This window comes from Mytilus trossulus, chromosome 4 (assembly GCF_036588685.1).
Source record: "Mytilus trossulus isolate FHL-02 chromosome 4, PNRI_Mtr1.1.1.hap1, whole genome shotgun sequence".
Classification (NCBI taxonomy): Eukaryota; Metazoa; Mollusca; class Bivalvia; order Mytilida; family Mytilidae; genus Mytilus; species Mytilus trossulus.
In genome coordinates this window covers 36,703,866-36,728,873 of record NC_086376.1, presented here as the reverse complement: position 1 = coordinate 36,728,873, position 25,008 = coordinate 36,703,866, and the positions used below count along the sequence as shown (strand labels likewise).

Genomic DNA, 25,008 nt, shown 5'->3' with positions numbered 1-25,008 from the left:
AATTTTTTTTTAACAATACAAGAAGAAAACATATTAAAGTCAATATTAATATCTAAAAATGAATGCCTACATAAATCCAAACTATTAGAAAATCCGAATTATTACAGAAGAGTTTTTACCATGCACTTGCACTGCACTATTATTAGAATAGTAGAATAGAATGCTATAGCATTTGGATCAAAATTATTTATACATGTAACTGTAATATACAAATAATGATTTAATATATAACAACAAACCAGAGTATACTGATTTGTATCACTACAATATAAATGTGATTACGGTGAGGTTGAATTCCCTGTCATTTATTCATCATCCACACACGAACTTGTCCCAGAAAAAAATATATCTCTGTAAGTTAACCTCACTTTCAGGTATTGAGATGTGATTTTCTTTTAGACAAGTGTGTGTGACCATCCACGAGAACTTGCGGTCATCCGATGTTCAGCTGGTACTTCAGTCTTCTTCTTCTTCTTCCAGTAAGCGGCCACCGTCAACTGGTTGACTATTCTGCCACATTTATGGAGTGCGCGCATGTATAAATTTTTAAAATTTAACAAAAACAAAAACTAGGTGAATTTTATATACCAGTGCAAATAAAAACATGTCAATTTAACTACTGACGGAGCTGAGCCTTGAAAGAATCAGGACTCGGGGCAGAGACCTTACAGTTGGGCAAGGTGTTCCACTTTCTTATTGTTCTAGGATAGAACGACTCCTTTCGAACTGTAGTTTTGCATGATGGAATTCTGAATGCTTTTTCGTTGTTATTCCTGGAAGGACGTTCATTTGGTATCAATTTATTTGATGTATCAATCTTTACATAGTTGTTATTAAGCTTATACATCATTATCAGTCTGCTCTGTTTTCTTCGTTCTTGAAGTGTTGTCCTTTCTAGATGTTCAAGCATGTCACTAACATATGAAGTGTTGGGGTATCTGTTAGTAACATACTTTGCTGCCCTCCTTTGGACCATTTCCAATCTATGAATATCATTTTGTTGGTACGGGTCCCATACTGAACTAGCATATTCAAATGTTGGTCTGACGATTGATATATATGCTTTTTCTTTTATAGACTTGTTGGAGATGTTTAAGTTCCTTTTAAGAAAACTGATGGTATTGTTTGCTTTGGAGCAGATGTTGCTAATGTGTTTACCCCATTTGAGATCTGATGCAATGGTACATCCCAGGTAATTTGCTGCTGTGACATGTTCGAGGATATGGCCATGTAGTGTGTAACTGTATTTAGCTGGTGTTCGCTTTTTGGAGATGGTGAGTACGTTACATTTATTAGGATGAAACTTCATGAGCCATTTCGTTTCCCATTCAGCTAGTTTGTCAAGGTCCTTTTGAAGGTTTGCTGAATCTGCATCTGATGAAATTGTGACATACGCAATTGTGTCATCAGCAAACAGTCGTACAGTTGATTGGATCCCCTGGTATCTACAACAATATATTTTGCATATGTATACCATGAATAAGTACCTATCAAATCTAGAGACTGTGCTAGAGAAAAGGCTTCCTTCAAAAATGGATTAATGTTATTATTATAGTATTATATATAGTCTAGAATAAAACATTCTGTAGGCAATCTCCCTAATTCAACTCTTGCTCCTAAATTGGATGCATTTTTTCTTATTCCTAGAGTAGATTTACAAAATTTAAGATGCATATTTTCAATAGGGGTTGTGTCTGTCAAATCAAGCTGATTAATTTGTTTTCCTGAAGGTAAGACTCTGTTTTTGGCTCTATGAAATAAAATATATGTATCCAAAAATGTTACTTCTGAATTATAGGTCATAATATTGGTTTTACTAAAGAATCAAAAAGATTATTTGCTACTTTTATAGGTAGATAATTGATTTAGTATAGGATTTTATTGCAAAACATATTTTCTTTGCCTTTTTTTGTGAGTTCTATAGTACTTTGTGATAAATTTCGATTACATTTTATTAACATTCCCAAAAATGAATAATCGCATACGGCTCTCTGGTTTTATTCTCATAGTAAATATGTGATGTTTTGACCGACTCCGACTAAAAATCATGCATTTTGATTTGTTTGTATTCAAAGAGAGTTAAATTGCCAATATAATTTAACATTATTCAAAACTGGTTTGAAGACACTCTTTCGATTCTGACAGGATATAAAGGTCATCCGCAAAAAGGAGACATCCCACCTTACTATTTATAAGCTTAAGCTTGAATCATTTCCCGCAATTTTTTTTTACAATATCATTTATAAAGACATTAAATAAAGGTGGGCTCAGTGTGTCTCTTTGTTTTACCCCGCTAGCAATATCAAACTATTCTGATACATAATCTTTATATTTTAAAGATGATTTAGTATTTGAGTATTGTTGTTTTATAACTCTGTAAAAAGACCTGCCAACTACCATTTTGCATCATTTATAAAGTAAAGCAGTTCTCCATACATGTAAATACTTATTAATCAGGAACTTAAAAAAAAAGATGCTATGAGTTGTGCTGTGATTTATCAGAATCTTTTGGTAATATTTGCAATCTACAGGTTTCTTTACGTAAATCTCTGAAACGTTGTTGCTGTGTTCCCTTAACATCTTCACCCTTGGCGGATTGAGATAATATTTCGGAGACACAAGGTAAGGATTTGTATTGGTTGCAGTAGTAACTCGCTGCATCCAATCAAAAAGCGCCTATAACATGACCACGTGTAAATGTAGAAAGTGTTTGTAAACAATTGCCACGTGTTTATTGTGCAACAAGTCTTTACATCACTAAACATACGACTATATTTAGTGACAACTTGAATGTTTTTAATCAACTTATAGAAATTTCTGCGTATGTTTCATGCACAAATGCATGAATGTTGACGTATATTTTCGTTTCCGGCTTTACCAAGTGGATAGAATCTAGACGCTACCGTGTTTTTACCTCCAAATTAAAGAGTTCAAGTGCTACCATTGGTCAAGAATAATGTATTCGGAATGGGCGTGAATCTAATCTTCCGATAGATGGCGCAACATTGATATCACAAATGTTGGCTCAATCTGCCAAGGGTGAAGAGAGCGGGAGTGGATCGTAACCCTTGGCTAGCGAAGATGTCCCTTAAAGGATCATCGTTAAAAATTTATTAATATATTTAAATAAAAGTTAACTTATTCCAAATGTTGAAAGGACTTGAAATTCCGGAATGGAAAGTTTGGCATGCACAAAATTTAATAACAGGAATGTACATATTATATTACACGAAGCAGTCATAGTATGTTGGCCAATATGTAGATTTGATATCCAGTCATAGTATGTTGGCCAATGTGTAGATTTGATATCAATAGCATTGTTATTGACATAAAATCTATGACCAGTTGGTACTGCATTAATTAAATGAGGGTGGTAAAGGGGGGTACTGAACACGGAAACACGTGAAATAAAAATCGCAAAAACGTAGCACGAAAAATCAAAATCGGGAAAAACGAAGCACGAGAAATAAAATCGTAAATATTAAGATAAAAAGTACCAGCAGTTATTACTCAGACATTCTTGGAGATCATGTAGACATTGTTAATGGACATAAAGACCTTGTGGTCACCTTTTAGCGTATGCTACTTACATATGATTTGATTGTTTTTTTTTTTATTATGATGGACTTTATTACATGTATAGCATACATAGAATTATACAATAAAAAGTAGAATGGTAACAATATACATCAATTTCTATTATATTACACAAGTTTCAAAAGGTACTATAACTCACTGACTTTGAGTTAGTTCCAATTTACTTTTTAATCAAATGCGAAACAATACAAGAACGAGAAATTAAAAGCACCGACACGGAACACGGAAAATGAATAAAGGGAAATACGAAGCACGCACATCGAACCAAACACGAGAAAACGAGAAATAAAACACCAAAACACGAAAACACGTGAAATAAAAAGGCCGAAAACGTTGCACGAAAATAACCCTTTACCACCCTCTTAAATTAGTGTCTCATAAAATATAACAGTCCTGAACAATACATATAAACTAAATATTAGTTAAAGATATAGCTATTTTTAGTGTTTGGTACAGGTTGGTGGTAACTATGCACCACAGTTTAAAATATTTACCTCTTTATCAGAAAACTCTGTTAAACATCCAACTATACTACCCTCCCCCTTTTTTTATACTATCCACACTGATATGTATCCACACTGATATGTGTCCACACTTGTTGGCCTGTAGGTCAACGTCAAATAACGTCACAATACACGAACTTTATATTATATAATATTCTTACGCCATACTTTTGTTGATCACTTTATTTCACAAAGCATTTTAAATTTAAATAAAATCGAAACAGGTAGATAATAGGAAAGAAGAAACAGTTCTTTATCTTATGTGTTAATAAATCATAATTAAGTTTCTCCCATGCATTATTTTATTCCTGCGCGAAGAGTAAACGTCTTGTTACGTCATTGAAGGTAACCCTCATTCTGCCACCGGATCTACGAGAACGTGGAAGAACCATAAGAATCGAATCTGATTTCTTAACTTATTGTCGAAAATTGCCGCAGAGGATCTTAGAAAGCTTCACTGTTTTCCATGTAAGTAACACATTTCATTTACGTGTGTTCCTATACGTCATCAGGATTGATATTCAGTCTGTTTACACATGTATAATGTTATTTGTTTGTGTTGCTGACAACAGCCTGAACAGGAGGACCTTTAAAAATTGCTAAACTCAAGGAAACTAATTTAAATATCTTTTATCAGCATCATACAAGTAAAGTAGTTGTAAGGAATCATGGATGAAACGCTTCCCTACGGTACCGACCAGTCACCAACCTTCTCTGCAGTCCAAATATATTATTATTATTTATCATGCTGTCTCCTAGCTGCGGAACCGTATCTCTTATATCTATGGTCCGCAAATAGTCAAAACATAACATAAGGACCTAAGATCTACGGTTCCTTAGCTAGCTGTCTCCATGCTGAGAGTAGTTTTCACTTTTGATTTTAATTTATCCATCATTGAAGGCAGGAAGGCGTCAAAGAAACAAAAGCCAAATTAATATGGACGTCATGGACATGATTATTTGGGCTACTTTCCAGATCAAAATTTTTCACAAAAAGCATTTTAATCTTATTTTGTTTCAGAATGTTTCCTTCTCCAGCCCCAGTGCGCAAATCTTGGAATTCATCACCTGAAAGTGTAGATGACATGACCCTTGCTCAGAAAAAGAGTGAGTAAATTGTCAGTCTAAAGCCTTATCAAATGGTTTGTATTAATCAAACCTTAAATAACAATGTAGTAGGTCAAACAGAAACTGTTAACTTTTTTTGTAACTACACTAGTTACAGTTAGAGTCTATGATGTGACTCGAGGCATAGTTACTTTTTAGATGGATTTTAAATATGCTGAAATGTTATATACAGTGGTTATATATATATCTTATAATACCAATTACATAACTTAAGTACTAGTATATAATGGTAATAAAAACACCCATGTTCTTATAAGCTGTGTAGGTTTCTGTAAAAAATACCTATTGAACATATTTTTCATGTTTCTCAACTTTCATATTTGATGTAGTCAACCAATCACAAGTGTGAGCATCAATTTAAAGAATTTAACAAAACAAAAAAAATAAAGTATAAAAGGAAAGGAGTTTGGATTATATTTGTGTGTTGCAATGAACTGAATAATGGCTTTTGAATTAAATAATGCAAAATGATTTGCAGAAATTTCAGATCAGGGGAGATAATTCTGTACTATTTATGTACAAGACTTTTAATATGTGTTTTTTTTTTATATAATTAGGCTTTGAAATAGCATTTAAAAACAAAACTTTTATTGAAAAGTTTAAAAGATACCAGTAATATAATATATACAATAACATTTTCTGTTTATGATCAGTTTTTTCAATTTGTACAATTCCAGCAAAGGGGAGATAATTCAGTGTTCAATGTAAGGTATTTTAGATGTTTTCTTTTTGATGTTGCATGTTTGTCTTTATTCTCTTACATTTCAATTAACCTTATTCACTTTGTTCTATATTTATGCTACATCTACCTTAATTTTCTTGATGCACTGCACATTTTTCAATGGGTAGTGATAATGTTTCTGTGTCATTTATATAATTTGCTATTATACACCCTTTTTTATATATATAAATAAGTTTTTTTATAAAGTTTAAATGCTATGAAAGAGAAAATATTTCACTAATCTTGCCTAATCTGTTATTTCACATTTTTCTAACATATTGTTACTAACTATATTATATAAATAAGTAAGAAATTAAACTACAGATTTAAAAGAAAACATTCCATCTTTTTTCAATTCTTTGTGTTTGAAATTTGCACTATTTGCTTATTATAATTTTCAATACCTATATATAAAAAATTAAAAGTGTTCACCTTTATAACAGGACTGTATGTTTTTATGATGATACTTTTAAAGTTGTTTATTTCAAAATGCATAATTTTATCATATTTTTAAAGTTTTGTTTGTGAATGAATTAAGTGTACACAGCACTTGTAGAAGCAAAATGAAAATCTGAAGAAAAAAAAAATTTACCTTACAATTTCTTTCATTCTTACAGACACTGCACTTTTAGAAGAAGAAACCCCAAGACAACATGCATAATTTCATCATCTTTTCAAAGTTTTATTGTGAAAAAATTTAAAGATCAAATCTGAAAATAAATGCTTTCATACCTTGCAGTTTTCATTCATTCTTAAATGGGTTTTTTAACAGAGATTATTTTTTCAGGAACTGCATTTTCTACTCCTGGAGCTCTTGATACAACTTCACATGCCCATGAACTCAAGAAGAAGGAAAAAGAGTAAGTGAGGTTTGCGAAAAAAAACTCATAAATATTTCTTGTGTAATGGTACAATGTATAATTTTAAAATTAAAAGGTATCAAACTTTACTTACCAATTAAAATCAATAAGATGTTCCCAAAATTTTGTCTCTTTTTCATTCTGACAGTACATGTATAGGCTGACATTAACCACACTCCAAGCATCAAACTTAAGTCACTGGAAGCTTAAGATTTTTGAGTATGCCTCAGAATAAAATAAAATTTCACACAAACACATGAGTTTCAGGTGTGAAATGAAATGATTTTGTTAATTTATTGAAGATATCTCAAAAATTGAAAATATTAGCTCGCGGGTACAAAATTTAAGCAAAAATTTAAACATTTGTTTTTTTCATAACAATTTTTTTTTATTACACTATTAGTTATAACTTTATGATATGATACAAAAATTAACCAAAATATCGATTCGGTTTGACCCCAGATGACTTTAAAAAAGTTAATATCATTAAAAAGCTCCAAATTATCTCCCCCTTTGGTGCAAAAATTTCTTTTTAGCATTAAAATTGAAATATCTTTTTTTACACATCCGTGACCTATATTTTTTAATAGTGTTTGCAAATAAGCTATACATAATACAGTAATACAGTGGTTGTCGTTTGCTTATGTGTTAAATATTAGTTTTCTTGTTTGAATTGTTTTACATTGTTTTATCGGGGCCTTTTATAGCTGACTATGCGGTATGGGCTTTGCTCATTGTTGAAGGTTGTAGGGTGACCTATAGGTGTTAATGTCTGTGTCATTTTGGTCTTTTGTGTATAGTTGTCTCATTGGCAATCATACCACATCTCATTGTTTATGTAAATTAAATAATTGTAAAATTTAAGCGATTTCTGTAATAAGGTTCTTATTTTATTTAGATATTACCTCTTTTTCTCCTATTAGTTCAACAGAAAAAAAGTACCTTTACAAAAATATATGCTTCTTTCGAAGGCAGATAGTGAGTGTAAATGATCAGTGACCCCTCAATTTTATTTTACTTTTCTATTAGGGGTAAGATACAGTCCATTTATAGAAAAATTAGCGAAACTATATTAAATAAAAAAATTGATTTAGACGCGCGAGCCCCCTTAAAATAAAAAAAAATTGGGGAAATTTCCAAGGTATAATTAGTATGTTGACAGTTGTTGATTAAAAATACTGTTTTATTTTCATTTTATAACTGATTATAATTTCTTTAATTTAATAGATTACTGAATATTTTGAAGAAGCATAAACATGAAGATGCAGATATTGATAAAATCAAAATCGATAAGGAACTAGATGACGCTATAAACGGCCTCCAGGATAACATTGAGAATGATATTGAGAGTTTGAAAGCACACAAAGAAATGAACCTATGTCTGATAAATAAAATCAGAAATGAACACACAGTTCTCAGAGATGAGATGCACTACGTCGAGAAACAGCTGGAATTGGCTAGTTGCAGTGGGCAGAACAAACCCAAGAGCAAAGAGGTCGACCTACTGAACATGGCATATAATAAATTGAATCAGAAGGAGAAAAGCTCAAGAAGGCGCATTGCTATTTTGCAAGCTGAGATTTCCCTCATAATATTAAAGCTAGATGTGTCAAATTCTGAGAAGGAAAAGCCTGATGTTCCTCCTCTTGATCTGTCAAAACTTGGCGAGTGCAAAGTTTTGCCACCATTCAAGAATGCACCAAAAGCACCAAGAAAAGGTATCAACATAAATTCTTTAGCTAAGGAAAACTGTACTGATATCAACATTGGTAACAAGAGGAGAATGAAGGCTCCAGAACCGAAGATGTCCAACACTACACCTATCCTGCAGAATTATGAGTTTGTGAGACCAGCTTCTTCTGTAAGAGATAACAGAAAAATACATCCAAATAAAACTGGTACACTAAATGGTCAAAGGAACCAGTCTGATAAGAGGACTGTCAGACAGGTAAGATAAAATATATTATTTAATTGTTTATACATATCTATAACTTATCAATATTTAATTGTTTGCGACTATCCCAAGTGTCATTGAAAAAATCTTCATATTCCCTTCTAAATGTCATATTAAGGAAATAAAAAAAAATACCAATGGGAGTAAGTGGCATCTAAGCAAACATCTTATTTTATTAAATTACATTAATCTATTTACCATTTTTTCTAGGTTATATACAAGAATAAGCCAGTGATTACAAGGAAAGATGTGGGCACACAATCAGAGGTTCTCAAGCTCCCTGATATTGTTAAAGGATCTCAAAAGATGGATAAATCCAAAATTGTACCAAAGCAATCTTGTGAGTCCAGAAGAACTGCACCAAGGCGTGCAGCTAGGAAACCTACTATCCAGCAGAGACCAACATTTTGTTTTTAAATCCAGTCTACTCCATTTTCTCACACTCAGATCACTAATTTAGAATTATTGAACAATTTTCAGTATAAATGCTGATATTAGTTTGGCCTATATAGAGTGATTTATGTATATAATATATATTTTGGTGACTTTTATGTTTTAATATTTTCAGTATATATTTATATCTCAGGGAATCAAATTCAAAAAATTTATCTATATCCTGCTCTTTTATACATAGCAGTATTTTTATGCTAAGTTGTACTATCTTAGCTTTTGATTTTTTCTTTAAATTAAAATATTTAAAAAAAATAATATTCTGAACACTAATTCTATAAGTCAGATTGGTTAATCTTTTCCTTGATGCCAAACCATTTATTCAACCTTCCATATTGAACTCTAGATTATTGCAAATCAGAAATTTAAAAAAAAATCAAATTTCTCGTTTCAAAATCTCATTACCAGAACTTTTTTTTTTGGTTCAATCTTTTTAGTTTATAGTCATACTAGATCAAGTGTTAATGCTTTGCTTACAAGGATATGACAACACTTGTTCTTTTCTATGTTTTGGTATTATATCATTTATAGCCAATGATTTCTGCCTCCAAATTTTTGAAGGTGTTCAGCATCATAATGACAAACAAAAGGATCATGAAAGGTCTTTAAAACAGAAATTAGAGCAGAGCATTTTCAGATCATTGTATAAAGCAAAGCATGAACATCTGTATTTTAACTATCCTATACACAATCATCTGACAATCTTCTTTTTTTTAGTCTACATTTTGTTAAGTTAAAAATTTTGACATTTTTTGCATGTTACTAGTATAGTTTAAAATGATAAAATCCAACTATGTTTATAGTAGAGTTAGATCTGACACTGTGTATTAAATTATATTTGAATTTGGTCAAGTTGAAAGACTACTGTATTACATCAGTTTATTGAGTCTGATATGTAGGGGCTGCCCTTCTGGCAAAAGTAGGTCACTGAGATCTAACTTTTATTCATGTTTAAATCAGATTAAATTCAATTTAAATCCAAAAATAAGTCTATATCTTTCATATTTTGTTTAGTGGGGGAGAAAAAGGGCTTTCATATTTTTCTCATTTTTTTTAAGATACTGGTGAAAAACTGCATTGCTCTAAAAACTATTCATCAAAAATTAAATTTTACCAAAACAGCACAGAATTAAATTGTGCATCAGTACTACATGATTTGGAGACAGGGTGCGACCTCTTGTTTGCATGATAAAGTCGTAAGTCACTGGCGTGTATGGAATAAGACCGTAAACTTGACCTGCTACAAATCAGATAGTTAACATTTGTTTTTGGCTTCAAAATTTTCTTTGAAATGGTAGGGGTTAGATCTGGTATTTTGGTCTGGGATTCTTAATTTTCTTTTTAAGAGTGAGGGTGTGATCCGGTATTTTGGTCTGGGATTCAAAAAATTTCTATTTGAGATCATTTCAGCAAGAGCAATGTGGTTTATGCATCATTTTGGATTTGTAAATTCAGATTCAAAAATGTTTAAAAACTTTTTTTTTTTAAATTGGACTTTTTAAAAAACAGATCTGTATTTTGTTTTGTCAGATAGAAATTTTGCAAATGAACACTATTTTATGTAATTTTTTTTTCATATTTGATTGAATATTTTTCCTGTTATTAAAACTGTTTAAACTTTTTACTCAGATCTTGAACTTCATTCCATGTTATTTTTTTTCTTTGTTCTGGAGGGAAGTGCAATTATATTCTTTGGTTAATTCATTTTTTTTTCTTACTTTTTTTCAAGGGAATAAACTAATTGTTTATTATATTAAAGGTGTCTTTGATATTGATTAAGCTGAATTTTTAGCAATACAAATCATAATCTGAAATGGATTCTCTCATAATTTTTTCTCATCTTAAACTATTTTTTGTATGTGATAATAATTCTGTATTTCAAAAAAAAAAATATTGACAGCTTACCCATTTTTCTATGTACTTTTCTAGTTTTTTTATACCTCATTTGCTGAATACTCTGTGCCAAAGCACAATTACATTGTAGATATATATGTAAATAATATTGTTGAATAAAATTATGGAAAGAAATATAGTCTTATTTTTATCCAATATAGATATATATATATGTGAGGATATAAAAAAGAAGATGTGGTATGATTGCCAATGAGACAACTATCCACAAAAGGCCAAAATGACACAAACATTAACAACTATAGGTCACCGTACGGCCTTCAACAATGAACAAAGCCCATATCTCATAGTCAGCTATAAAAGGCCCTGATAAGACAATGTAAAACAATTCAAAGGAGAAAACAGCAATTAAATCCAACAGATATGTATAACAGGAATAAATGTCAATGAGACAGACACCATAATACAAATATTATCAAAAGAGATATCAAGCAGAACCTGTCCTGAAGTCTTTAATGATAGGGTTTATGCGAGACATACAAAAACAAACCTAACCACTAAAACTTAACATTGACCAATGAACCATGAAAATAAGGTCATTTATATGATAGATATGATCTTGACAGACATGTACAACTTACAATCATAACATACACACCATGTACATCAAATATAGTTGGCCTATTGCTTAAAGTATCTGAGAAACAGACGACCAGGAAACCTATACTTTGCTTAATGAACGATGAAAATGAAGTCATGGTCAGACAAATTTCCAAATATAGTATACGAGGCTAAGGCTAAACTACGGTAAAATAGAGGCGTAAGATACATAAGGGATAATCCCTCAAAGTCGAAAACGAACTGACAAATAGATGGCGAAAAAAGACAAACAACAGTGAGACGTTACGCACGGTATTGGTGCCACTCAGCGTTACACGACGTTCCTAATAAAAAGGACTAGAGGGTCCAGAGCGCTTTTCTGTGTTTATTTTCATCTGGTCATTACCATAAGAACAACTTTTCTAAAAAATGATTCCACATATATTCATTGTATTTTCAATGAATAATAAATATTGAAGTGTATCTCAGGCATGTGAGAATAGACTATTGAATTGAATCGGTACATCTATACATTTTTGTTCAGAGTCAATCGACATCAATTTGTTGGCCTCTCTAATAGAAGTCCGGTTTATGGCCATATAAAAAGATCCAAACGCCGAGATATTTGACCTGACATGCTGCATTATATGGAAACGTCCAAAACAAATGAACAACACTGCAAATTGAGACCGGAAGATTTATACATGTTATACCAACTGAAACTTCGATTGTCTGATAGAGATGTAAAGACAGTTCTTAGGTCAATATTTTCACAACAACAAAAAAACAAAACTGTACGTTATTATGTATTATTTTTCTAAATTTATTACCGATGTGTACATGTTGCCACATCAATGTTTAAGTAGTTTAAGAGATTAACTATTACTAGTATAAAAAAAAACCAATGAGATGGGGTGTGATTTCAATGGGACGACTGTGCAGTGATGTCAACAATCAATTGGAACTTAAAAATAACCGTCTTGCTTATAACAAAACAATTTCAAAAACAGATATGACAGACATAAACCGACGACAACCACTGGACTACAGACACATAAGATATTTGGCATGTTTTGGCGTGTAACCCTTTAGAACAGTTGTGTAACAGCACAACATAAAAACATAATGCCAATTTATTTTGTATGTTTCACTGCATGTGTAATGTAAAACTATAAATTTGTTGAAAAATATCTAACGAAGTCCAAATTATAATACTCTCAAAACAGTCTTTATATTTTGTCCATTGTTGAAGACTGCTTGTTGCCCTCTTTATGTCCTATATTGGATCCTCATTGACGTAGGGTGCTTATTCACGTATACTGAGTACTCGCATGTAATTTATGTGAATATGAATGAAATTCGTCAACGTAGAACGACCTTACCCCCCTTTCCCTGTCCTTTTCTAGATAAAAATAAGGATGGGGTGGGGATGTACCAATATGAATGAAATTCGTCAACGTAGAACAACCGTACCACCTCCCTGTCCTTTTCTAGCCAACAGTAGTTGGGGTGGGGATCAGTGATATTGTTGACTTTTTCAAAACTACCTCTACCTTTTTTTATTGGGAAAATATGCGTCATTTTTATCAAATTGGGAAATTTGGAATAAACCATGAAGACGTTAGGCTTTAAATAACCTTAATGGACTTCAGTTGATCTCACCCTTAATGTTTGAAACAGTTTTATTAGTGCATTATCTAGATATAAAAACCCATCCTCACACGAACTGTCAATGATATATGCTTGTACAGATGTATGTAGGTGTATTGTAGATTGTGTAATAGATCACTTTTGGTCTTGTTCTCTTTTGTTCTTCGTCTTGTTGACATACAGAAGTAAAAGACTGCAACATGACATTAATACAAAACTATTAGTTTTTGTTTATTACTTAATTTGGAATGGTTATGTTGAGTAATGTGTTAATTTTTATGTAACATGACTTTTTTACGACCACGCTTCCTCAGACTAAAAGTATAAAATGAAGGAGGATCTTCTTGCAATCACTAGTATACACACGTTTACAGAACTGTAAGGTAAGCAATTCTTTCATTAAAATATACAATTTGATGATGAATATTTTAAAATTATTTCGATCATCCAATAATTAATGTTGATGGGAACTAACAGAAAAAAAATCACCTAATACTATTGTTTGAAGATGAAAATTCAACAACTGCATGTAAATAAATTCATGTACTTTAAATCTAGATATGTTATATTTTTGTTTGAAAATATTTTTTTCATGGAAATTAGAATAATATTAAACATTTTAAAGGTTACATTACCTTCAGATAACTAATATACATAAATAATGATTATAATAAGGTGCACTGAAAGCACACTAATGAGATGTGCCCCTCTAGTGTGGGCTACAGATCTAAGACACTACATCCCAGCCGTTATTCTATGTCTTACGGGACGCTTGCGATTTTTTTCTTACAAGATTTATCCATTTTAAAATGAATACTTATTTTGAGACGCATGCTTTTAAAATATAAATTTATTTGTTTGAAATTAGAAGAAAGCAAAATGTTTTTTTTTGGCCCAAGAGCTGATTATTCGATACATTCAAAGAAAAAGAAAAAACAAATATTCATAAAATATCTGTTTACTATACATAGCTACTTACTTGGTCGTTAGTTTTAAAGTTTCTTTCATCAGAACGATGTTAAGATTATGGTTATATTGCGAAACATTCGTAACATGGAAAACATTTCACAACACATACATTTAAATGCGCTGATTTTGTATCTTCTTGTCAATGATTGCTTATTTATGTTTCTGAATCATATGATAAGTACAAGATTCACTCCATTCTTCCAATGCGTGGTTTTTTATTATAATTGTAGGATGAAGTATATTTTTGTCCTCGTGTGTGTGTTCTGTGTTGCTGCTGCTAAAAATTATGGAGGAGGCGGCGGAAGTATGTATTGTATACATTATTAATCATATTCAAAGCAAACAAACTTACTAAATAAAATATCAACCCTTTCCCGTATCTATAGGCCAAATGAACGTCGATTTTACGAGCTGAAAACCAATAGTTGGCATTATATCTGGTTAAAAAGTATTACTAAAGTATTGAACAAAAAGGGAAATCCATAAAAAGTAAAAACGTTATCACAATCAGCGAAATGATTGAAAAACAACTGTCATATCACTAACTTAGTTCAGGCATATTTTTTTCAAAAGAAAATGGTGGATTAAACATATTTTTACAGCTATGTAATCCTCTCACTTGTATTGCAATTTGATGTCAAATGAATCATATCAACACATTTTTTTTTATTTGTCATTACATCTATACATGTTTTCAAAGATTCACCTGTTAATCTAGATTGTTGCCCAGGTGATTCTTTCTGACTAATTATTTGCTTATGTATAGTCTGGGGAGGAAGACCAAATAATGGAGGCAACGGTGGATGGGCTGGTAGCGGAGGCAATGGTGGTTGGCCTAGTGGAGGGGGAGGTATAGGAGGTGGTCCAATTGGAGGTGGTGGTGGATGGCCAAGTGGAGGAGGTGGTATTGGTGGTGGTGGATGGCCAAGTGGAGGAGGTGGTATTGGTGGTGGTCCTATCGGAGGTGGTGGTGGATGGCCAAGTGGAGGAGGTGGCATTGGTGGTGGTCCAATCGGAGGGGGTGGCGGATGGCCAAGCGGTGGAGGTGGATGGCCAAGTGGTGGCGGTATTATTGGAGGTGGAGGTGCCATTGGTGGAGGTGCAATCGGCGGTGGTGGATGGCCAAGTGGTGGTGGCGGCGGTATTATTGGAGGTGGAGGAATTATCGGCGGAGGTGGCATAATTGGAGGAGGAGGGGGGAGAAAAAGTGAGTTTCGTGTATTTTTCTCATATCAAAGGGAATATAATAAAATTATTCCAAGTTACTGGGTTCTAAAAGGACAAGCTAAAAATACCAATGATACATTAAACGAAAAGAGCAAACCATAGGGAAAATTGCACAATCTATATGTACGACATAATACACATGTTTGAATTTATAATTATAAATTACATTTAAAATGTAAATGTTGTATAATTGTCAATGAAACGACTGTCCAGCAGATCAAAATAAAGTCATTAACAATTGGTTACTACACGACCTTTAACAATGATCAAAACGAATACCGGAACTAAACAGTAAGCTATAAAACGTATAGACAATACAAATTTAATATAAAATCGAAGGCCTGATCTGATATCAATTATATGAGTAAAACTAATGCTTCTTTTCTTTCTTTCAGATGGCCGATACTAATTGTGATGAACTTGTGACGACCCAGTGAGGATTCCTAACGATCTGTACAACTTTATCTTTTTTGAAATCTCGTTATGTTTTTTATCAGTGATATATATATATATATTCTTTTGCATTTAATTTATTTTGAATATTCATTTGCATTTACAAACCTCTTCCCCGTCTGACGATAGAGACACTGCTTTAATCTTTACTTTCAAGTCGATGGTCCCTATATATATGCACCAGGAGTACATCTATAAGACTGACGCTTAAACAACTTGTCGGTGGATTATCTTTTTTCATCTTTGTATCTTCACTGATTTTCTACCTCAAGAGTAGATTGCATTAGCTTTATTCCGCCATTCCTATCGAAATTTCGGGTTCTCTAACTCTTAAACGTCTTACTTTATTTGACCGTTTTATTATTTTTATTCGATCGTCAGTGGTTAGTCTTTTGTAGACATGACGCGTTTTGGCATACAGCATTTAAATCCTGGTATCATTGATAAGTTATTGAGATAAATTCATTGTTTGTGTTGTATCAAAACAAAAATGGTTATCGGAAAATTTACCCAAGGTTTAGAAGAAAAAAAACCACAAAACACTTCCACCATTACAAAATGAAAAATGGAAATTGTCCCATTTATATATTTTTTGGCATATTTTCTTTGAATGTGAAAATGAAATAGAATAAAAAGGATGAAGGGCTGTTCAAAGTCCTGTAAAATAAATAAATGCATATTCAGGTCGCGAACATTGTTATTTGATATGAATATGAAACCTGCCGGTACAACACTGGATCATCATGCTTTTTCGTATACTTGTTTCACAGATAGATTTGTTACCCTAGATTGACACAATATTCTGACTTCGAGCCGTCCAGTCTTTGGTCTTACTTATGAATATCGCGTACTTGTCAGATAAACAGCAAGTACTAACTGTCAATTTTTATATTTGACCTGGTCGAAGATAGAATCCACGACTGCTTTTCGGGGGTGAGCATACTACCACTACAGCACGGAGGTGGTGTTATAAAACCCCTGAATTTTATTTTGGCAGTACGGAAAGTGACAGCTTGGACAATTTTTCCATGCTTTTGTCAGACTCGTTTACTTTTCTCAAAATGCCTTTTTGAGATTTTGACTCAAGGAAAAACTCTATGACAGATCCATCCGTTGGAACACCACTGAAGGTGATACACGGCTGAAAACATATATCATATTCAAAATTACACTAACAATCAGCACAACAATTTTAATTACAAAATATGTTGAAGCACATTTTTTATGTTACCTTGCCGGAATTCAAACACATGTTATTGGAATATCACGACTAGACAACCTGCATTGTGTCTTTCCTCGTCATAAGAATCTAGAGTTGTAACACAGTCCATTATATGTTAGACATAGAGATGGAATTGATTACAGATCATTACAGATTAGGTAAAATATCTATAAATAACCGGCATCAATTGTTGGACACCAAACGCGCATTATATCTGTTTAAGACTCATCATTCAAGCTAGAATCAAAACAACAAAAAACAAAATGAAGTACGAAGTTTTAGAGCATGGAAGACTTAAATTTCAAAAAGACTCATCATAGATATTAGGATTAAATTTTGTTTTAAGGGCGTACGATACAGTTACAGGGGAGGTAATGATGTTGCTAACGCAAATTGTTATTTTCGGGACGTCAAACTATAGCTAACCGGGAAAAGAATCAGTTTTCGACTGATTTTTAGCATTAAAACTTATTTAACTTGAAAACGAGTTATGGACCCCTTTTTTTTTAAAAATGCCATTTGGTTTGATTACGAGAGAAGATTATTTGTGCCAACTTTCATGAAAACGTAAATAGTGCAATTTTTTTAATTTTTTTAAATATAGGGCAAAAAATGAACATTTGATTAATATGAGTTATTCTGAATAAAAATGTATAAATTTTTAGGATACTTATAATATACAGAAATTACAAATTATTTAACAAAATTTATTGCTCTCATATCTAAGAAAATAGAATATAGTACAATTTTTCCTAAGCTAATTGGCTAAGCAGAGACAACATAACATTATCAATAAAATATTAAACAAACCAGAAGAACAAAAACAGAGTGAGAGATAACTGCCTATTTGATATGACAAAAATACACATTTAAAATAATAACTATCACATACGATAGAGATACTTAATAAAGTGATATAAAAATTTGAATTTAATTTTTAATTTTCCCATCCTGAATCGTGTAAATGATTCAAAAAATTAATGTCAGATGATGTCTTATAATTCCACCTCTTACATTTTAATTGTTGAGTTCAATTATAGTTTTCTTTCTTCTTTCTTCAGGTGGCGGTTATTTATTGCGACGAAAAGCTGACCCAGTGAGGAATCCTTAACTTTGAATTTTATGAATTCTCATTATGTTTTTATCAGTGAAATATATTATTTTGCATTCATTGTGTATTGCATTTTTATTTTGCTGCAAGTTCAATTTGAGTTCTAGTACTAGAAATCTCATCCAAACAAGTAACTTGGGAGGATATTACAGCCCACAGAAATATTAAAAAGATACATCAAAGTCCAAAGAGTTTAATGTAGAGTTTGTGCCAAATGGAATTAAACAGATATGTAAATTACAGGTACCTGAACTCCTGACAGTCTGCATATGTTGACATTATGATACAACACTTTTCAAAGTAGATTAAAGGATGTTGGCATTGAAATAATAAACCCAGTGAGGATACTATTTCCACCTGTGTCGTAAACGGCAAAAGATTGTGTGTAGTAACCGTTCTATTCTATTCGTTGGTCTAATGAATAAATTGAACATAGATACCAGGATTGACATTCTTTAATTGCATCAGCGACGCTCGAATTAAACAAAGATAAAAACGCCAAATAAAAATCGAAGTTGAAAAGCATTGAGGACCATAACTTCCTCAAAGTTGAACCAAATACAGCTTAAACACTTAAACTCGTAGATTTGAAAACAGTTATTTTACAATTAGACCTCATCAATGATAATTCATGTCAAAGCAGAAGACTTAGTGCTTACTCCTGGGAAGGTGATACCCTCAAGGAAATACAAACTCCACCAGGAGTGGCATCGACCCAGTGGTTGTAAGCTAATTATATATACAAATGTACCAGGATTGACATTTTGTATTTGCGCAGAAAGTCGATAGGTAAACAATTTGTCAAAAGACTTATATTGGAGGGGATATACTTCTTATATCAGTTGTAGCATATAGCAAGTGCTTATATCAAGTTTGCATTTTGCATCTTCCGCGTAGCAGTCTTCTTATTAATCGATAGTTGGAAATTTTTCAACACTCATGTTCAAGGACATTTTTCGTCAGATTGTTCAAGGCTTTTAATCAAAGTTAAGGCTTGATGCAGTTTTTACATGTACCACGCAGTCATGTCTTGTCTTGGCTTACAAAGAAAATAAATGATCAGTTTTGGTCCATTGTACATCTTACCACAATTACTTGTATGTAAAATAGTTCCAGACCTGATATTGGTCTTTTTATTAGTCAATTCAAATACAAATATATGACTTCATTTTTGTGACCTTTTTTTCGTAATCTATATTTTCAATTTAGTGATTCCTACACGTATGCATCGTTTTAACAACAATAATAATTTATGATCTTGTTACTTTCTTAAACAGCGTGCACCGTGTTCCTTCATATATATACCTGGTTTGTTTTTGGACTATCCTATATTAACTATCCTTTATCCGCATTGATGTAACATCATTACATAACTGTGGCGAAATATATATCTGCATATGTACGAAACGATTGACGTGCATGCTACAACAAAACCAAGAAAGCGGTATGAATAAGCGAGGCTTTATTATCGTAGAACGGAAATAATAGCTTGAACAACTATTTTTAATGGTCCTTTAATAATACTATATTTTGAATATGGCCCTTTTAATGATAACGAATAAGAATCTTGAAAATATTTTTCATTGCTAAAGCGAATTTTAGATGAAGATGCAATTTTCCTTTGATAATAAATTAAGACAAGCTCGTCATTCATTTTGTAACACTGATCAAACAAACTTTTCACACGAACATACGACTACATTTACTCCGAACACGAATGGATATTCGTTTGAGGTCTTTGAGCTTTAGATTTTGACATTTGATTTTTTTTACTTTTTTGAAACAAAACTCTAGACAAAGGATCTTTTTATACACAGAAGAATCTTTCGAGGTACAATAAACATTGTGAACGAATAAGAAGCATGCAATTTATATTAGTCATTGTTTTCTTGATTTGTAAACATTTTAGCCTTGAGCATCACTGAAGAGACTTTTATTGCCCGAAACGTGTATAAGGTTCATGAGACAAAATGGTACCGTTAATGGTTTTGCAACCGTAAGATCTTTCGAAATGCAGTTATATTGATTACTATTGTTTCTAAATCAAATACAAATATATTTGCACATGATTTCCATTTACCTAGCCATATCTAAGGGACATTTAATTAATCCCTCGATTTTAGTCTGTAACCCGGATTTTTTTCTTCTCTAAATCGATTTATGACTTTCAAACAGCGGTTTACTACTGTCGCCTTTATTGACTTACCCCTTATAGTTCCCGTTCAAAATACTAATACATGAAAATTAAGCAAAAGTTTCAAAAAAGTTTGGGAGGAGGGATATATGGAATTCAGATTAGCCAAAGTAGATACAACAACTGCATCCCAAATATCATTGACCTAACACTAGGGGTTCTCCATGAACTTGACTCAAACAAAACATATACATTGTTGGCGTCGCCATCGTAAAAAAAACACGCCTAAGCTTTTTCGACTTCGTCTTCTTGAGACATAGATTATTTCAAAAAAATGTAACAGTATTATACCGGTGTTCAAAAGTCATAAATCGAGTGAGAGAAAACAAATGCGGTTTACAAACTAAACCCAAAGGAAACACATCATCTATTAGAGTAAAACAAAGAAACAATATGAACACTGAAGTGCAACAAATACACATGCCAATGGTAATGGAAACGATGTATTTGATAACAAATGCCATATTCACGACTTGGTACTGGACATTTCACGAAAACATGAAACGGTGAACCAGGTTTGATGACAAGCTAAAACCCACGCTATATGAAAATGTTAAACAATACCGCTAAAAAGTCAATACAACGTGACAGAAATACAACACAAACACACGCAAGACCATTCATCACAGAGAAACTTGATTATATAATACTAGTAGATCACACAATATACAGACCGCAGAACAATAACTGATGATATATTGACAGACAGGCCATGTTAGAGACGAGATAAGAAGATCAATGTAGGATAAAAAAAAACTTAAATCAAATATTTTGGGGGTGGGGGTCAAAATTGCTGCGACTTTGTCCAGAATCAATTTTAAATATATCCATATTGGTCAATCAATTTTTTTCAAATAAAGTTAAGGGGTTGTGATTGGGGGGGCGGTGAAAAAACTATGTGAATGATATAAAGTTTGTTATCCTACATTGTAATGTCGTCCCTTATTGTCAAGACAGTAAAAAAAAGAATGTTTACTTAACATCTTAGAAAATGTCAGAAATTTTCTAATCGATCATCTATATGGTCTTACTCATGTTTTTAAGGTTTATGTAGACGAAAATATCAAATGAAATGGATATTCGACCTGGAAGTCGAAAACAAACACCATGGCAAAAAAATAAGTGACGAAAAGACAAAAAACAGTAGACAAAAACATCATAAAAAACTGTTAAACTATCAATGTAAACCTAACGGGTGATCCTGCTATACTAGGAACACCTGGTGTGTTGCTTTAAGTTGTTGAATCTTCAAAACCTTATCCTACGCTATTACAATTACATTTGTCATCCAGTATTTACATTTTTCTTTCGTTATGACTTCTGAAACCATTTTCGGCCTTGACTATGGTAAGGGGGGAATGTATTTCACCTGGTACCATGTATTAGAAGTCACAAATGATCGGAAACCACGTTATATGACTAAGTCTCTTGACACACTTCAGTTTTTATTCTAAACAGTGAGTCAAAACCCGAAAAAAGAAGTCTGCAACAAAAAGATATCTATTTATCTACTAGTAACTTAAAGATCTTGAGATGAATTTAAGAAACTTTAAGAGTAAGTGGTAAATATCTATCATCCAATATCATACAATTGAGAATGAAAATTGGGAATATGTCAAAGGTATAATAACCTGACCGAAGATCAGAAAATAGCCGAAGGTCACCAATTGGTTTTCAACAAAGCGAGAAAATCCCGCACCAGAGGCGTGCTTCAGATGGCCCCTAAACAAAAATGTGTACTGATTCAGTGATATTAAACGTCGCACTAAACTCCGATATATATACATGAACTTAAATTAAAAATCATACAAGATTAACATGGACAAGATGGTCCGGACATGGGCCATGCTACAACAAATCATCGTGGTTAAAACAAGTCTTGACAGATTTCAACCTTCTACCTATATATCTTTAGCCAATGTAGAAAAAAACAGAAATACGAACAACAAAACTCAGTTGAAAAGAAATCCGAGTTCATCATGCATATTAACCAGCAATCATTTTAGTAAATAGCTTTTACAGTTACATTTACGCTGTATAAGGAATCCTTAAAAAATAAACAAATATATATATGCAAACTTTTCCAGTTGTTTGTTAAGAATAAACTGCCGTTCGTTCATGTTTATCTGTACGTACGTTGGGTCCATTAAAAGAAAAAAAAAATTCTAAAAACAGATCAGAATGGGAAAACTTTGTTTCAGAAAAAAAGGGTAAACAAAATAATTGCTGGTTAACATTTAAGATAAGGGACGAGAAAGAAGAAGGAAAAAAACATAAAAGAATATTTAACATGAATACGTTTCTGCTGCCAAGTTTTTGTCACAAGTATTGTAGTAGCAGAAACAGTTCCAGTTCCAGTCTTTATAACTGCAACTTTTTTTTTTTATCAATAACAAAAATATATTCTTTTTTCTTCAGCTTGCCTGGTAATTTTCACTTCATTGTTCGAGCAACAATAAAACGTTACTTTTGAATGCTTTCTGAATTTCTTTCTTAGAAACTTCCCAGAATATAATCAAAAACAAAACATAATCTATTACATTTTTTCTCTATATTTCTATCTGTACATCAATCTATTTGATTCTATAGATAGTATATCTTGAGAACTGTTCTGTTCTCATTTATAAACCTTTAAAGTTAACAATTGCTCGGAAACACAGTAGGACTTATAAGAACAAAAAACCTAAGGCATTGTTAGCTTCCTATGTTGTCAAACTTCAAAACTTTTGAAATACAGATATTATTTTTTCTCTTCAATTCAAATTGAGCATACCCTCAAAACATTAATAACAATATAATCCGTAAACCTGCAAGTTTTGTGTGGTCTAATTTAGATTATTTATACTTCACAGAATCAAGTCACGATGTTTTAATTCTGATTCTCACAAATTATGTTTAAGACGTATCGATTTGTAATCCTGAAACTATGAAAAGTTTCTGAAAACTGGCAAAAGTCTCTAAAAATTATATTCGCTTCCATCAAGTTTACCTTATCCGTATTTAGCACAACTCTTTGGTATTTTGGGTACTCAATGGTCTACAACTTTGTACTTGTTCTTAGTATATAACTATTTTGATTTGAGTGTCACTGATGAGTCTTATGTAGACGAAACGCGCGTCTGACGTATAAAATTATAACCCTGGTACCTTTAATTACTATTAAGAAACATGTCATATTCTAACTTATTAATGAGTGCATCATTCCGATTTATATTCATTCGTCTTAATTTTGGATTTCATTTCATCTGTATAGCAAGTAGTTACACCCCTTAACGACAGTCTTTAAAATGTTAAATATCATAATTAATTACATAAATCTAAGCATCTATTTGAAAAGCTTAAATACAATCTATTTTAAAACGGAACAAATATAAAAAAAAAGAAGATGTGATATAATTGCAAATGAGACAACTATTCACAAAAGACCAAAATGACACAGACATTAACAACTATAGGTCACCGTACGGCCTTCAACAATAAGCAAAACCCATACCGCATAGCCAGCCAAAAAAATGCCCCAATAAGACAATGTAAAGCAATTCAAACGAGAAAATAACGGCCTTGTTTATGTAAAAAATGAACGAAAAACAAATATGTAACACATAAACAAACGACAACCACTGAATTACAGGCTCCTGCCTTGGGACAGACACACACATAAATAATGTTGCGGGGTTAAAAATATTAGCGAGATCCCAACCCTTCCCTTAAACCCTGTTTGAAATGTCCCTTTTATATAATCGAAGAATTCCTCAAAATCTACTTGCAATAAAACCCTTCTTTATTATGTTTCCTCTTGATAGTGCATTAAATCGTATAGATGTCTAGTATTACATGCTATGAACCTCCCTTCCGTTAAGCGCGGATCACTATTAAGAGCAAACAGTAATTTTTAGCTCTACTAGCAAGAACTGCATATGCTATTTCCAAATGTTTATTGATTAAGCTGATTGGTCGCTAACTACCCATCTAGAGCCTTTCTTTCCCTTCCTAGGGAATACATATAATAAAACTTTGGTACATAAAATTCTTAGAAATGACCAAACTCATACCAATATTGCAGAGCTGAAAACAAAAGGACCAAAATCATTCGAGAAAAGATTTTAAAAAATCCACTGTTGATCCGTTAGATCCGTGAGACATTCCATATTGCAGTGTGTAAGAGCGTACACACGTTTCATAAAAGGAAAGTTCACCTCACAAAGTATTTCTTGTTTTTCACTGAGTTGTATGTCCTGATTGAAAAACTTATTGTCATTTACATTAAATGACTCTCTGTATACAGTGACCTATACAAATATTTCTGTTAATACAATGTTATATTAAAATTATGTTTCCTTGGTCATCAATGAGTTCAGTCATGGTTTTCCTTAGGATGGCTTAACTTTCTTTCTCATAAAAGTAGTTGGTGGATCTTTCTCAATTATCACGCCAATTTGAACGAGATATCACGGATAATATGATTTCCCAGGGTCACCCTTAGGTCTAGCTACTATTCTCAAAGGTCACGCTTCCTTT

The 25,008-nt window shown here is 32.2% G+C and overlaps 1 protein-coding gene across 1 annotated transcript; it reads left to right on the top strand.

Moving 5' to 3' along the window:
- Positions 1-4,440: 4,440 nt before the first annotated feature.
- LOC134715229 (uncharacterized) lies at positions 4,441-11,055 on the top strand. The gene is made up of 5 exons (XM_063577275.1): positions 4,441-4,568; positions 5,122-5,207; positions 6,737-6,809; positions 8,037-8,757; positions 8,974-11,055. Exons 2-5 carry the CDS (start codon positions 5,123-5,125, stop codon positions 9,178-9,180), a joined length of 1,086 nt encoding a protein of 361 aa, XP_063433345.1. The 5' UTR covers positions 4,441-4,568; position 5,122; the 3' UTR covers positions 9,181-11,055.
- Positions 11,056-25,008: the final 13,953 nt, after the last annotated feature.

Bases quoted from the DNA above. Each gene is read 5' to 3' on its own strand.
- LOC134715229 (XM_063577275.1), top strand. From the start codon at position 5,123: ATGTTTCCTTCTCCAGCCCCAGTGCGCAAATCTTGGAATTCATCACCT. The intron at 5,208-6,736 runs GTGAGTAAATTG...TTATTTTTTCAG, and splicing joins GACCCTTGCTCAGAAAAAGA to GAACTGCATTTTCTACTCCT. The intron at 8,758-8,973 runs GTAAGATAAAAT...CATTTTTTCTAG, and splicing joins ATAAGAGGACTGTCAGACAG to GTTATATACAAGAATAAGCC.